At 38.7% G+C, this 16,410-nt stretch overlaps 1 protein-coding gene across 6 annotated transcripts in view; it reads left to right on the plus strand.

Annotated features, from left to right (window-relative positions):
• Positions 1-16,410, plus strand: part of KIZ (kizuna centrosomal protein) — a 99,275-nt gene that overhangs the window by 13,687 nt on the left and 69,178 nt on the right. For 4 of the 6 annotated variants that reach the window (XM_077814156.1, XM_077814158.1, XM_077814159.1 and 1 more), the window contains exons 1-4: positions 2,015-2,178; positions 3,632-3,694; positions 8,249-8,408; positions 15,657-15,743. In XM_077814156.1, the coding sequence (XP_077670282.1) occupies positions 2,054-2,178; positions 3,632-3,694; positions 8,249-8,408; positions 15,657-15,743 (435 nt within the window). In that variant the 5' untranslated portion in view covers positions 2,015-2,053. Of the gene's footprint in view, positions 1-2,014; positions 2,179-3,631; positions 3,695-8,248; positions 8,409-15,656; positions 15,744-16,410 lie in introns of those variants that run through there. The other 2 variants (XM_077814157.1, XM_077814160.1) reach the window with 1 other exon arrangement.

Consider the following 16,410-nt stretch of genomic DNA (forward strand, 5'->3'; position numbering starts at 1 on the left):
AATTCATGTCACAAGAGACCTTTCCAGGTGAAGTGGGCAGCTAACACCCCTGCAGTTCTACGGCAAAGGAGGGTTAGTGGGTTACAGATTGTAATGAGCGATAAATCCCGTGTCTTTGACACCATGATTTTTAGGGCAGGCCTACACTTGAACTACTGCATCGGTACAGCCGTAGTGCTTTAATGAAGACGCTTTAAGTCAATGGGAGGGAGCTTCTCCCATCGGCTTAGTTAATCCACCCCTGCCAGAGGTGGTAGCTATGCTGGCTGGAAAAGCTCTTCCGCTGACATAGCTCTGTCTACACCAGTGCTTAAGTTGGTATAACTACATTGCTTAGGAGTGTGGATTATTCACACTCCTGAGCAACGTAGTTATACCGAAGTAATTCTGTAGTGTAGACCGGAGCTAAGTATCTAGCAGAATTTTGACTTTAAGCTCCCAGGCTTGTCTTTTGAAGGTGCTGTGCAGATTTTGTTTGAGGATGGTGGCCTGATAGATCAGATATGGAGTGATTGCTTTGTGAAAAGTGTTCACCCATGGGTGACATGGTGTGTTTATCTTTTATCATTTTTCTGTGAGAGTTCATTTGGAAGCATAGTGATTGTCTGGTTTCACCCACGTAGTTGTTACTGAGGCGTTTGCACTGGATGATGTACACCACGTGTTATGATAGGCGTAGGTAGAAACCATGGATATTGAAAGGTGTGTTGTGGGAGATATTGATCATTGTAGCAGTGGAGATATATCTGCAGGTTTTGCATCTAGTATGGCAGGGTCAGGAGCTGCTTTGAGTTGGTGTATCCTGATCTGGGGGAATCTTGCTTCTGGTGGCGAGGTTGCTCCTGGAATGAACTCCACTCCCGCCAATCACAAGTTAGCTGTGTGACCAGGTCGTCATCTTCACCCTTCGGCCTCTTTTTTTTTCCTTTTCTTTTTTTCCCCTTATGCTATTTTTTCTTGATTAAGGTCGTCCATAAACCAGCGACAGAGTTTCTTTCATATCATTCAAAGTATTTGTTTATTTTCCTCGAAGCCCAGTTGTTGCACAGAGGCATTGCTGTGTTCTGTATTTGAATCACACTTATTTGTATAGAGCACCACTTTCAGTATACGGGAAACCTCCATGTGGACCATGTTTCCGAAGTTGAGTCCTGATGACCATGCTTTTAGTGCAATGGATTTAGCATCTCTCAAGGACTTCAGTATTGTGGATCCTGTCCTGCCACTTGCTGTTGCATATGGATCTTTGACAGTGGGGATGGAAGCTCTTCAGCTTTGATGTGATGTTGGTAGAGCATCCATGTTTCACAGAAGAGTGAGATGAGTAGAACAGCATGGTAGATTTTTATTTTGGTTCTGAGGTAGGCTCCACGTTCCCCCTAGTTCCTGTGGGTGAACCTCCCAAATGCCAACCTGGCCTCTGCCAGGCACTGAGTGATCTCATCATCCAGCATGGTTGCTGGAAAGTACGCTACCCAGGGAGCAGAATTGCCTGACCGAGTTGAGGGGTGTGTTGTCAGTTGTGATGATGGGATCATGGTGCTTGTGATGCTGGTGGTCTGGTGCTGGCTGGTACAGGACCTCTGTGTTTTTCAGGCTAATTGTGAAGCTGAAGCATTTTGAGGCATAGGCAAAGGGGTGCACAATAAGCTAAATGTCCTTGAGTGTGTGTGCAATGAGGGGACAGTCATCAACAAACAAGAGCTCTTTAAGTAGCTGTTCAATTACCTTAGTGCGGCCCTTGTGTCAATGTAGATTGAATAGATCCCCATCCAATCTAAACCAGAAGTGAACACCTCTGTCGAAGTCCTGGATTGCGAACAAGAGCATGGCTGAAAAGACAGTGGCAAAGAAGACTGGAGCCGTTACGCATCCTGGTTTGGTGCCACTGGTAGCAGGGAAGGCTTCTGATGAATGACCACACTCCATTACCCTGGCCATCATGCCATCGTGAATGAGAGGATGACAACAATCCTCTTCGGGCAGCCGTATTTATGAAGGAGTTCCCCCATGATTCACCGTATCAAAGGCCTTGGTCAGGTCAACAAACACTATGTATGGATCCTTGTTCTGGCCTTATCTAGTATTTGTTGGGTTGCAAACAACTTGTCCATGGTGCCATGGCCAGCATGAAAACTGCACTGTGACTCTGGATACACCGAGTCCACTGGGTGAGAGGTAAGCCCGTTGAGCACAACCCATGCAAGGATTTTCCCTGCTATAGACAGTAGTGAGATTCTGCAATGGTGGTCACAGATAGATATGCTTCCCTTCCTTTTGTATAGCTGGACTATACAAGCATCCTTGCACTCCTGGGGCATGGTACCCTGTCCCCAGATAGTCTTGAAAAGGCTGGTGAATTTCCTGAGCATGAGGGCATGTCTACATTTGTACACTTTGGGTGGAATGCTGTCAGGGCCTGCAGACTTGCCTGTGGATAGTTGCTTGATGGCCTTAGTAATCTCATCTAAAGAAGGGTTCCTGGACCGCTCCTGCAGGACAGGATCCTGTGGGAGTGAGTCAATGGCTTCATCGGACATAGTCTCCTGAACTATCAGTCCACTATCAAAGTGCTCTGCCCAATGAGAGAGAACAGCACCTTTGTCTGTGAGCAGCCAGTTACCATCTGTTGTGAGGACTGGGGCTGTACCACTGGATTTTGGGCTGCATGTAGCTCAGAATTCTTCATAGAAGGCCTTCATGTCATGTTTGTCAGCCACTTTCTGCAGGCTTCTGCTCCCACCAGTGGTTCTTCATAATCACACTTATTTTGGTACATCAGTGACATCATATTTAAGACCGCCAAAGACTTTTCCTTTTAGTGATACCTTTGTAATTTGCTAATTCCGTTCTGTTCTGATCTAATAACATAGGGTAGAATAGCTTGTTCTGGTTTGAATATTTTTGAAGGGGCATATTGGAGATTATAAATTTTAATGTGTTTGAATTTTCTGAAGTATTTTTGGATTCTTAAATTATATATAGTTGTTTCAAAAATAACACATTTACAGCATTGTCAGGTGGATTGGTGTTCACCTTCTCCAACAACTACTTTAACTGCGTGCTTTTGTTCAATTATAACCATTCCATGCACATATCTGGAGAAACCTTTTCATCCACCAGCAAAAATGTAACTGCATTGACTTACTAGTTAAAACTTTACAAATCTATTACTGTTAAAAAAGTTTATTTGCTTAATGTATTTGTCCGGTCACCAGTTTTGGAAGCCCTCCTGTAGGGCTCTGACTTCAGGAGGGTAATGTAGCTGGAAGGCCCAACAGTGTCCTATGATTAGTTGATTTGTTTCTTATGAAGAAATAAAATGTAATGTGAGTAAATTTTCCGCTGCTATGAGCTAGAAACAAAGAAGCTTATCTATTTAACTGTTAATGTGCCTGGAGAGCTTTGCCCAGTATTCACTCTTTATTCTCAAGGGAAAGCTGATTTGCTGACAATTTAAGGTCCAGCTGCATCATGGGCCACTGTATTAAGCACTGTATAAACATGTAATAAAAATGCTGGTCCCTGTCCCCAAAGAATTTATACTGTGTTTTCTTTACTCTTTCGCAGCTTAAGTTGTACATTTGAACAATGGCTTGATCATTCTGTATTTCCTTTCTTTTTTGTTTAGTGAAACAAAGAGGCTGGAATTGGAAAGAAAACTGTTTGAGTACAGCAAATCTGATACATACATGTAAGTCTGATACTACTTATGCATTTTATTTTCATTAGGACAATGTAGAGATCACTAAATGCTTTTGAAATAGCATTGTAAAGTTTGTCAGTTTAAAAAAGAATTTAATATTCACATGTTCAATATAATATAGGAGCTTATTAAATGTCTGTTTGTTACAGTAGCAGAAACAGTTGATGAAAAATGTCTTGAGTGTCTAATGAAATGTGACCATATTCTCCTTACTCTGTATTATTACTGAAACTTTGTGTATGACTTTGTTAGACTTTCTTTCTGCAAAACCTTGGTGATCTAATTCATATGAGGAAGATTCAGACAATTGTCATGGAAGTTTACCACCCTGGCCATAAAGTGTAGTCTTTTATGATAACTTAAAAAAAGGATGATATTTTACGTGTCTCATAAAAACAAATAGAAACTGTCCCTGAGCAAATAGACCCAACGTTCAGCTTTCCAGAATTCAAATTCTTTCCATGATGCGTGTGAATGAATCCCATTAAAGTAAATATAAATTAACCCATGGACATCAACAGGAGAATATTCTTTCCACAGTATATACTGCCACTACTAGAAAATAAAAGGTGTGTGCTGGTATGATGGGGTCTATAAATCCCCCACAAAACAGACTGCAAGACCAGCCCTGCCCCTGCTCAGTTGTGAGAAATCTCAGTTATGGAGAGACATACTCTCAGCTGCTTTAGCTAATGAGGGCAAGCCCAAGTATTAAGAGGGAGGAAGAGGAAGGGAAAGGGTAGAATAGCTTGAGACTTCAAGGGAGTAGCAACTCTATCAGACTGAGAGATTTATAACCTTCTTGGGTACAAGGGAGGTAACCAGAGATGGAAGCACTGGGGGCCAAAGGCTTTTTGACTCAGTTCTATTATGTTCGTTGATTCTGCCTTTTTTCTCTTGTTGATGGGATTTAAGCCATTGTTGCCCAGGTCCTGGACTGAGCCATGCTGCTTCGACTGGGACTTTGGACAAGGTGGTGCCAGTCTCTGCTGATAGCTTCTTGTACTTGACTTTTAAATAACCAAAATTAAAAAAAACCAAAATACCACAGCCACCCAGGAAATATATTAATGGTGAGGATAGAATTTTATTTTGATGAAACAGAGATGACTGCCTCTTCTACAACTTGCATAGTCACAAGTGGGAATGAGCATGGCTGTGATAAGAAAAGCACAGAGCTGGGAGTGGAGGAGTCAAAGCATCAGTGACAGCTGTGGGGAAAAACAGCCTTGTGGTATTCACAAAACTTTTCTTTTCCCTACTTCCAGCAGTCATGGGTAGGAAAGGGGAGCCTGGACAGGAAGCAAAAACCTGCCTCTCTTCTAGCCAAATTGAGACTGCTGGCAAGTGTTATTTATGATTTGTATTATGGTATTTGCCAAGAAGCTCTGGTCAGAATTAGGACCCCACAGTGGTGGGTAGGCTCTGTACAAACATATAGAAAGACAGTCCTTGCTGTAAAAAGAAAAGGAGTCCTTGTGGCACCTTAGATACTAACCAATTTATTTGAGCATGAGCTTTCGTGAGCTACAGCTCACTTCATCAGATGCATACCGTGGAAACTGCAGCAGACTTTATATATACACAGAGAATATGAAACAATACCTCCTCCCACCCCACTGTCCTGCTGGTAGGAGGTATTGTTTCATATTCTCTGTGTATATATAAAGTCTGCTGCAGTTTCCACGGTATGCATCTGATGAAGTGAGCTGTAGCTCACGAAAGCTCATGCTCAAATAAATTGGTTAGTCTCTAAGGTGCCACAAGGACTCCTTTTCTTTTTGCGAATACAGACTAACACGGCTGTTACTCTGAAACCAGTCCTTGCTGTGATGCTTCATATAATACAAATGAAGAATCTTTCTTCTTCAATCTCTCAATCTCTTCTGAAAACAAACGTATGTAGAATTGTATCTTTGGAAAACTTCATGAGAGATCTAATAACATATATATTCCTCTGATTCAAAAGATACATCCTCTAAGACTAACTTTACAAATTACAACCTGAAAAACTGTCTAGAATGTGGCAAGTGAAAAATATAGAAAATATCCTCCAGTTTTCATGCAGCTTTCTCTAGTAATAAAATAATTAAGGTAGAGAAAAAATTCATGTGTAAGTAAAAGAGTTTTGAATGGTAAAATGTATCAAATCAGTTCTAAAAGATACTGTATGAGGGATTGATGCTGTAGAAATGCTCTGTATATACAGTGAAATTGAATCACCAAGAAGGAAGAATAAACCATCACTGTGCATTCTGAAATAAATAATATTACAGATACACAGTTTTGATCTCTTAAAAAAACACCGTTCTATTTGGCTAAAATTGCCTTCTGCAGTTGCTGGCCCACTGACGCTCCACGAGCATCCCTGGTGGTTTTGTTCCAGTGGGGTACTTCCTTGTCGGGCAAACATGTAATGCTAATTTGATCTTCTCTTTGCCTTTCCAAAGTTGAAGCCATAAGAGTCTACCCAGGCATAACTGTCCTTTATAAAATATATATAATTTTAATCAGTTTTTCCAAATACAACACATATACCAAAATACCAGACTCATGAGAATACACAAAGTAAATAAATAGGGTTTGGATAAAGGGAGGGGAAGCAACATATCTATCTTTAGGGTCTACTTTAATCATAGACCTCTTAAAAACCAGCTCAAATTGCTTTGAATTTTTTGGGCTTTCTTTTGCTGCAGAATGATAGTCATTTGTTAGCTGTGAGGTCAGTGATCTCACTGAGCCCTGCATTAATATTTGTGGGGATAGACTTTTCCATTTTTGCAGGAATAATTTTTTAGAAACAAAAGCTGCACATTGGAACCAGGCTGCCTTGTTACCAGGTAAACTTCAGGTATCAGGAATATTTCCAAGAATGAAACTTAAGGGGGAGGACTCTAATTTAGCATCAAATATGAAATTGGTTCTTAGACTGACCTCAGACTAGAAATTCTTGATACGGGACACTCCCAAAATATATGTGCTAATATAGAATCCAAGGGAGTTACATTTCCAACAGTGGTCAGCATTTATGAGGCCCATTACCATTAACCTATGTGAGGACCAGTATATTCAAAAAAATTTCTTTTGGTGAATAAGCTGTAGACTCGGGTCTCTAGTTGCTTTTTAAACATTAGATAATAGTGTATTCAGTGGACAGAGATAGTTGTGTATCCAAATCTCTATTCTAAGCAGCTCAAATTATCAATCTTTGGCAGAGATTTTTGGGCCAAAAATAGTAAAAGGTTACTGCTGGCTGAATAAATCTAAGACGTTTCTTCCAAAATAATAACAATTTTGGGTTTTGTCCATCCAGTCCCTCCACATGAAGGTTTTGCCACTGATTTTAAGGCTAGGGATGGAAGCAGAATTTTCTAGTCAGGTTTGACCAAGCTAGCCTCACAGCTGTGATTGTGGGAGCTCTGGAGCCATCAAATCTATAATAATTTGATCCCACAATGATGTTAACTGGGAGATTGTATATACTCATTCATTCTGAACCCAAGGTGGGGGTTGTGTGGTCATATCTAACAGCCACAAAGATGTCTGGCTTAACAAAAAGGAGATCTAGTTTTCCAAGTTGGGAAAACAAAATTCTCCCAGAGATAGGGGGAGCTATAATTTGTTCAGAGTCAGTCTAGGTTTCTTACCTGTACCCCAAAGGAATGTTCTGAAAATATTATTGAATTTCTTAAAATAAGTTTGAGGAATAGAAATAGAAAGTTCTGGGAAAGAAACCCAGCATGACTGTCTATTATATCGCCAAGCTCATGAGAACGATGATGGATGAGTACAGAATATGTTCAGTATGTACCCTGATTCACTAATACAGGGATGGGATCTCCCATGGCTTATGGACAGTCAGCCTAGGACTTCTTGTTTTTAAAAAGTCTGTCTGGCACTAAGAAATCCATCCTTCTCTCCAGAGAGAGCAGATAGCTTTCCCATGATGTTGTGTGCATTTTGTCTGAATAGGGCTCATATACTGGAAAATAAACGTGTGAAAAGGCTGGGGAAATCAATATACTGAGTTATTCATTTCCACTAACTGTCTGTCTGTTTCTCTTTTTTTATCTGATATTGCTTTAGATGAGTTGGCATTTCTCTGAAAACACTGGCAGTTTGGAAGACTTAACGTTCCTGTCTATATGACAATCATTCAACAAACACCGTTCCTTACAAACCCAACTAATTTTTAATGTGAACTAATATAAATTGGTTGGAATTAGAAATATAATGTATGAAGTCTGAAAATATAGTGGATTTTTTGGGAAAGTTTGTTTGTCCACTTATTTTTGTGTCCTTTTGAATGCTATTTTAAAATAAAATTTAAATCTAAGTTACTTAGGTGTAGCATCTTGCCATTTATAATGTAGCCCTGAATAAATTGCTCAGATCTATACTTAGGCTTTTAGGAGAAAAAGAGTAATACTGAATACTGTACTAGCATTTTTTTAAAAAATCTCTCTCCCATAAATAAACTGTCAAATTGTTACGTCTGATTTCACTGTACATCATAAAAAGTCTTGTTTCCCCCCCCCATAGGGCGAAAGTAAACTTCATAAAACTAAAAAAATACTTAAAAGAAATACGTGAACGGCAAAAAAATGCTGTGTTGCGAAACCAAGAATTTTTAAAGGACTTTGATCGTATTGAAGCTCATCTTAGGACTTTTACAAGTTCAGAGGCACTTCAGAAATTGAAGGTAATACTTGTTTAAATACCATAATACAACAGTTGTAATAATACAGAGGAAACTAGATTGACTTTGGCAACGTGTTATGCACATCAACATTTCAGATATCAGTGAATCCTCGTAATGTATTTTTGCAATGCTTAATATTTGTCCCTTTGGGAGTAGGGAAACCTGAAATGAGCTAATGTGACCTTGTAGACAAATGGGTAGTCTGTAAGGCTTTATTATAGTTTGTGGGTTTAGTTTTGTGAAGTGCTGAGCGTCTCTTGTGAGATGCCAAGTGCTCTCAAATCCCTTGGAAGCAAGGAGGAATTGAGGATGCTCAGCACCTTGCAGGATTGCGCCATGTGTTTGCAATAATATTGTAGTTCACTGTTGTTATGCCAACTATTAGCCAAGTAGATGCTGCTGTTCCATGATCAGTTAAATTGGAACTTTGGGAAGGTTATGCAAAGTTTTCCTAATGATTTCTTTCCAAGATTTTTATTCTTTCACTAGATGGTTTTCAACTTTTGTAACAAAACATCATTGCATTTGACATAGCAAAATAAAAAACACGTCATGAAACCAGCTGGAAGACCATCCTAGTATAATTGGTGGTGTCCTGCTTTGCTCATCACTTTTCCTCTTACTTTTCTATATTGCCTCTGCTGATGCCATTGGAAGAGTTTTAAGGGCTTGTCTTCACGTACAACTCTGCATTGGTGCAGCTGTGCCACCATAGCGCTTTAGTGAAGATGCTACTACACTGACAGACAAGCTTCTCCTGCCCTTGTAGTGAATCCACCTCCCTGAGAGGCGGTAGCTGTGTTGATGGGAGAAGCTCCCGTTGACATAGCACTGTCTACATGGGGGGCTAGGTTGATATAACTACATTGCTCAGGAGTGTGGATTTTTCATGCCCCTGAGTGATGTAGTTATATCGGTACAGGTCTGTAGTGTAGATCTGGCCTTAATTGACTGATGAGGCTGTTATGTTAGACATAGTTCAGCCTTCTCCTGCCTTTCTTTACTGCTGCTGATATATCACCAGTTCATTGTTTAGTGGCAAGATTAATGGTTGGTTTCAGAGTAGCAGCCGTGTTAGTCTGTATTCGCAAAAAGAAAAGGAGGACTTGTGGCACCTTAGAGACTAACCAATTTATTTGAGCATAAGCTTCCGTGAGCTACAGCTCACTTTATCGGATGCATAATTAAAGTGGAAAATGGAGTGAGGATGTTTTTATACACACAGACCATGAAAAAATGGGTGTTTATCACTTCAAAAGGTTTTCTCCCCCCACCCCACTCTCCTGCTGGTAATAGCTTATCTAAAGTGATCAAGATTAATGGTGACCTCAGATTAGCTCTGCAATTTATTTGCATGCTTCATTCTTGTTGGTTATAATGCCATAATTTTTTCATTAAAAGCCAATTCTCTAACATTTTGATGGCAGGCACAGCAACAGGGAAATGTGATTCAGATGAAATCACACTTTTCCAAAGTTGATGAGAACTTTAAACTTTGCTATTGGGGTGATAAATTAAGGGAACTAGCCCTGTGGGATGCTTTACCTCATGTACTTTGAGTATAGATAGAAAGTGAACTAATAGGAACATCTGAGCATCAAATGACCAGATTAAGTGGAACCAGACAATTGTAGAATTCATACTTCTAGGCTCATCTGTGGTGGCTGTTTCATGCAGAACCAAAAAGAAATCTGATAGCTCCCAGCCTCTCTCCCCATTCAGACCCCTTACCAGCTATGTTTGCAGCCCTGATTATGCAAAACAACTCATTGCTGATCTCACTGAATGTAATGTAACCAAAGTATGCCAGTTTTATAAAGTGAGACATTGTCTTAGTATGAAGGAGATTATGAAACTAGCGCTTAAATCTGTTCTGCTTTTTTCATTTTTTACAAAATAAAGGCATTTAGTATGTAATGTGCAAAACAAAATAGTCTTTTCTTACTCCTTCCACTGGCCAGTGACATGGTACAACCACGGCCCTTCTCTTCTTACTGTATTGCTTCCTGGTCTCGGTCTATCACTAGAAAGATCTATTTTATTTGACGCTATGGGAGTGGGATGTTGCAATTAATTTTAGAAAGGCAGATATCATTACTATCTGCGTTACTTGTTGCTGGCTCACATGATGTAGTAGCTGTGCACCAAGCTCTGTCATTTTGGTCATCAGTAACTTATTATGGAAGGTAATAGACATACAACTCCTCTGACCCTAAAGTTTTTATGGTAATGAAGAAACTTTATGCTTGTAGGAATAAAAATAATGTTTAATACTCACTTCATGAGTATTCTGAGAGAGAATAAATTGCATAGGGAGGTTGTGGAATCTCCATGATTGGAGATTTTAAAAAGCAGGTTAGAGATGGTCTAAATATCTAGTCAGGGATGGTCTAAATAATATCTAGTCCTGCCATGAGTGCAGAGGACTGGACTAGATGATCTCTAGAGGTCCCTTCCAGTCCTATGATTCTATGATCTGCTGAGGCCGTAATAATAGATCATCATCATAATTACCAGTCTGGTCAGTTTTTATGAAAATTTTTGACTTTTGGTCAAAAAAAAAGAAGTTTTTTTTGTTTGTTTATTGAAGAAAATGTTTTTTGTGGAAAGTGGACACTTTTTATGAAAAGTTTTATGTCATCAAATATCCAATTTTCTCTTGGGGAAAAACAGTTTAAAGGGGAAATTTTTGACCAGCCTTAGTCACATAATATTGACATAGTGATTACGTTTTAATCTCATCCTGATAAATTGAAATTAGTTCTACCTTTTCAAAATGTAGCTTTCTGACACCAAGCAGAAGAGTAAAATTTTCAAATGTAGCGGTTTCTTTGCTGTTCAGGAAGGTACAGTCTCTGATCCAGATATATCTCTAGATCAGTGGTTACCAAACTTTAACAACCTGTGAACCCCTTTCACTAAAATGTCACGTCTCGCAAACTCCCTCCTAAAAATGAATATTTCCAGGGATTTTCTTCTTTACCTGAATATAAATTATAAAAGCATGATCTTGGAAATATAAAATTTGTTTTTATGACATGCTTATTACACACTATTTACTATTATTTATCATTATAGTATTTTTATTACACTATGAAAACAGCAACAATCTTCCAATATCTCACTTTCGTAGCTTGTATCACTTTGAATAAGCCTGTTATAAGACAAGGCCCCTGTGTTTCATCAAGGAGTATCAGATGTGAAACAGCATGAAGGTATTTAAGAAGCCAACTCAAAGAGTTCCTTCCTCCTACAGAAGCATTCAGGTCTTGAGCAGTCCAGGCAAACAACGCATGTAACAACAAAGCTTAAACTTTTTCTTCATAATAATTTTTAAAACAACACTAGCTGCCTATTTAATTTTAAAAACAGCAAAAAATATCCACCTCCCTTTCCATTTCTTATAAGAAGTCTTGAAGTTTAAATCTCCTCCGTGTGATAGATATGCTTGCTTTGATCTGCTTAGCTCTTGGAAGTCCAGGGGCTCCGGGCTGCTGGCCCCGTGCTGCCGGCCCTGTGCTGCCCAGGGTTCCTAGGGACAGCTCTGTCCGCTATTAGGGAATTTTTTCCCAAGAACCCCCTGTAACATTTCATGAACCCCCAGGGGTTCATGAACCCCAGTTTGGGAACCACTGCTCTAGATGATATTGGTCACGAAGGCCAAGGGTTTTTTTTTTTAAAAAATGAAAGGGTGTGTACAGTAGGCTCTATGTCCAGTTTTTGAAACCTAAGTGGCCCAATTTTTCAGAAGAAGTGTAGAGTCAGCAGCTCCTGTGGAAGTCATTAGGAAGGAAGCTGAAGAGGCCGAGAGATGTGAGGGGACTAAGACTGATAATGAGAGGAAAAAGGATAGTTGAGAAATCCATTTGTGTTGGGAAGAGGGAAATAGGTAAGCATTCCTGAAACAGAGAGAGGATGAGGTGTGAACATAAACAGAAGAAAAATAGAAAGGAAGGAAAAGGTGTGAAATTGTACATGAGAATAGGAGAGAAGGCAACAAAGGGAGAAAAGTAAAGGAAGAAATGATGCACAGTGAAAATGTTAGAAAATTTAACATTTTTTGTCATTTCTGGCTCTCTTCCCTTCATACACACCCCAAATACCTCATCAGGAGGTACCATATGAGTCCCACAGTGCATTTGCCTACCCAGGTCTTTGTTTTCTTAAATTTGTCCATGGAAATCAAAATGATTTTGAACAGGTGTGTCAAGTAGACTTGACCATTCAGAAGGATTGTGCCAGAAGGTCATAGTAAAAGAAAAATGTCTGTGAGTGGGTACAAAAGGCCTATCTGGATTATTTTATGTACCCTACACTAGTGCTTGATTTGCCCGCCTGCTTCACCTGGCAAGAGATGGCATTAGACCTCTGCCCACGGAGTTGATTTGGCAGCTGTTTCAGCCTTTCTTGAATATGGTGATGGTAGACAGGTTTGCATGCAGGCCACCACAGACCACTGTTTAATAAGGGGCTTGCTATTTTAAAAACAAACAGAAAATATAAATAAAATGAACCCCCCCGTGATACAGTATATTAATGTGGCCCTAAGTAAGAACACAGGAATTTCCATGTTGGTTCAGACTAGTGGTCCATCCAGTCCAGTATTCTGTCTCTGACTGTGGCCAGTATCAGCTGCTTCAGAGTAAGGTGAAACCTCTGTAGGGTTTGAGGTTGGCAAATGTGTAGTACTATAACTAGATAGTCTTGTTATCTATTTGGGTGTCCAATCCTTTTTTGAATCCTTCTAAGCTCTTAGCCTCAGTGATATGTTGTGGCAGAAAGTTCCACTCGGTAATTTTACACTGTGTAAAAATGTATTTCTTTTTAATCACTTTTAAAAATGTGCTGCCATTCATTTCCTTTGATGCCCCCTAGTTTTTGTATTCTAAAAAAGAGTGACTAGCAATGCCTGATCTGCCTTCTCTCTACTATTCCTTCCTTTTTATCCGTTTGTCACGTTCTGGCCTATTCATCTTAAGGTAAAGCTTTGTATTCTCTTTTCATTTGGAAGTTTTCCATCCTTCTAATCATTCTTGTTCCCTCTTTTGGAACACCCTCTATTTCGGATATGTCATTTTTGAAATGGTTTGATTAGAACTGTTCATGCTGATGAAAATTCCTTTTGAATTCTAGTACCTTTGCACTTAAATCTCTGATTCGGAAGGTCCTTTTCCTGGAGGCAGTGACTTCAGTTTATAGAATGAATAATTTTCAGGTTCTAGTGGCTGACCCACCTGTATAAAATTCTTCAGAAGCAGAGAGCATCTGTGGAGGAAATTTAGGATGTGTTCATGGGTGGCAATTGATTTCCACTTTAATAAGTCATGCGTGCTTCTAACATCCTATGCCTGCATACCCATCCTAATAACTTTTTTTCATAGCTACCTCTGGCTTATATCTGTTAACTTTTTTTTAAATCTGTGAGCTGCAGCTGTAGAACGTCCTTTCCCCACACAGCTGGAGATCTGTTAGCCATGCCCCAGATCCCAACTATGCATTGCTGTAGATGGAGTCTGGTGGAGCATGCTTGGTTTGTAACTCCTTGCATGGGCTGACTTGCACCATACCTCTCCTTTAGAGTAGAACTGTTAACAGCTCTTCCTACAGACTGTATGCACCTGTGATTGGGACAGGAAAGATTGGCCTAAGGTTATAGATATCCTTCAGATTGGTGCATTATTCAGTGTGTCCTTATAAACAAAATGTGATGCACATTATGATTTAAAGTGGGCCCAGTAAATGTTGTAAATGAACTGATGTGGGCCCCAATTACTCTATATACTGTTCTGTATGTAATGTCTTCAGTACTCCCCTTTAGAAGTTCTTATACCATCATTTCATTTTTTTTTTTTTTTTTTAACTGGGTTGGTGCCATTTTTACTCAGCTCGTTGGAGAAAGCACAGCTCTCAGAGCCCTTGTGCAATACTGGTGGAATGATTCCACTGTCTGATTTCCTATTTGTGGCAATTTTCAGGATTAAATGGATTAATAGAGAATTATGAAGATAGTAATCATTCAAACTGGCCTATAGACGTGCAGGAAAAAATTAAGTTATTAATTTTCAGCACCTTTTCTTTTTTTGGGTGGCGAGAGAATGCCCGCAGGAGTGAATTAGCTTAACTCCACGTTCAGCGTATTAAATGGCTATTGTTACCAACTACTTTTCTTTACAAAAAAAGCTTAACTTGTTTCCGTGTGCTTCTGCAGTTTGTTCAATAACTGTTGGAAGCTTAACTGAAATAATTTATGTAAGCTTTTGGGAAAACTGAGTAGTTAAACATTAATTAGTTTGGAGTACCAGGTGTAAAATGCTTGGTTGAATATAGACTTTTTTTCCTTGTATTATTGCAAATTTTATGAAAAAATGTATGTGGAAAATAACAACACTTTTTATATATGCAGATTGAGAATTAAAGTACAGAGCTGTCCAAGATGATTAGTTATCAGATGTATTTCTCCCTGTATACTACCCAATTCAAAGTACATAGTGAAGTGCACCCACTCAGGACCAGTGTAATCTGTTCTTAAGGTTTACAATTACTAACATGCAGTACTAATTATAGGTGCTGTATATGCTTAGCTTCTAAGCAATAGTCCTTCTATGACTGCATTACTTTTGGTCAATTAAACAATGTAGTGGAGGAGAAGATATTTTTATGTAGTTCTTTGTTAGTAACATGAGAGCAAGTTGTTTTTTTCATGCTGTGTTGCTCTTTGTAACATCTGCAGTATATTTTCTCATTAGAATAGCTCAGCAAATTGTAAACTGACTTACATAAAACAATACAAAATTTAAAGCTCAGCGTTTCACTGCAAAGCAGCAAAGTTATTATGTAGAAATAGCCAAAATAATCTGGAATTATAAAAAACATGAATAAATGTCTGAGTCCACAAGTTGTTGTTACTCTTTAGAATCATGAAACAAGCGAACACATGAAAACCCACAGGAGGATGCACAAGCCATATACAACATATGTTTTTCCTGGAAACTAAAACATATTTTGAAAGGAATGGTGTCTTTGGATGTTTTCTTATGAGCTGTTAAACATCTTTGTTTTTCTCAGATAAGATTATATCTTTGTGAATAACAAATTGTCTTACATTCCAGTTAATTACTTTTATGCCCTTGATTTCCTTGATTACTGTACAAATTGTGCCATATAAGTATTTGTTGATCTGTGTGTGTATGTATGACTACATTTTTATAATACATAAATCATTTATATGATGGGTCTATTTATATGTAGGTACAATACGAAGGAGAAATTAAAAGTATGCTGTCACTTCAGAAGAATAGCATGCCAATAAAAGGTGACGAAGATAGCAATGAGCAGGTAATGGAAAAGAAGTGGAAAACTATATATATTTTGTTACTTGAACACTTCGGTGTTCTCCTCTAAGGTGTACCATTCAGTAAATGGTGGTTGTTGCAAAATGCCTTTTAAGTGTGGAATTTTTGCCATATCATTTCTATTGTGAAACAGTGCTTTCACAACAAAATCAAGCAGATAAATTGAAAAAATTGCACTAATATTTTTATCATGGTAAAAAGAGAACCATAATAAACTGAAGAAAAAGACCGGTGTTTGTTTGTTTTTTCTGGTCAGCTGCTATTTTTATATTTTAATACCAAAGATTGTGAAAAGAATTTTAAACTCTGAAAAATATTCTTAATGAAATTACACAAAATACAGTAATTTATTTATATGACATTCATAATTTTGTACATTTTGAGCTTTTCTCGAAAGAAGCAAAAAAAATTGCATATCTAAGCAACAGACAAAAAGACTGACAAGGAATACTTAAATATATTCTGCTATATATCTGCAGTAATGCAGGCTTCTAATCCCTCCTCCTATCGCCGTATAAATGATACAGTTCAAGACCATAGCTGTTTTCTTCACTAAAAGCAGTAAAGCTCTTTTAGATGAAATGTCTAAAAACATCTTGTAATAACTTGGAGCATGCTGGCAAGAGTAGTCACTTGTGACTATGTGTGAA

Source organism: Eretmochelys imbricata, chromosome 3, assembly GCF_965152235.1.
Source record: "Eretmochelys imbricata isolate rEreImb1 chromosome 3, rEreImb1.hap1, whole genome shotgun sequence".
Taxonomy (NCBI): domain Eukaryota; kingdom Metazoa; phylum Chordata; order Testudines; family Cheloniidae; genus Eretmochelys; species Eretmochelys imbricata.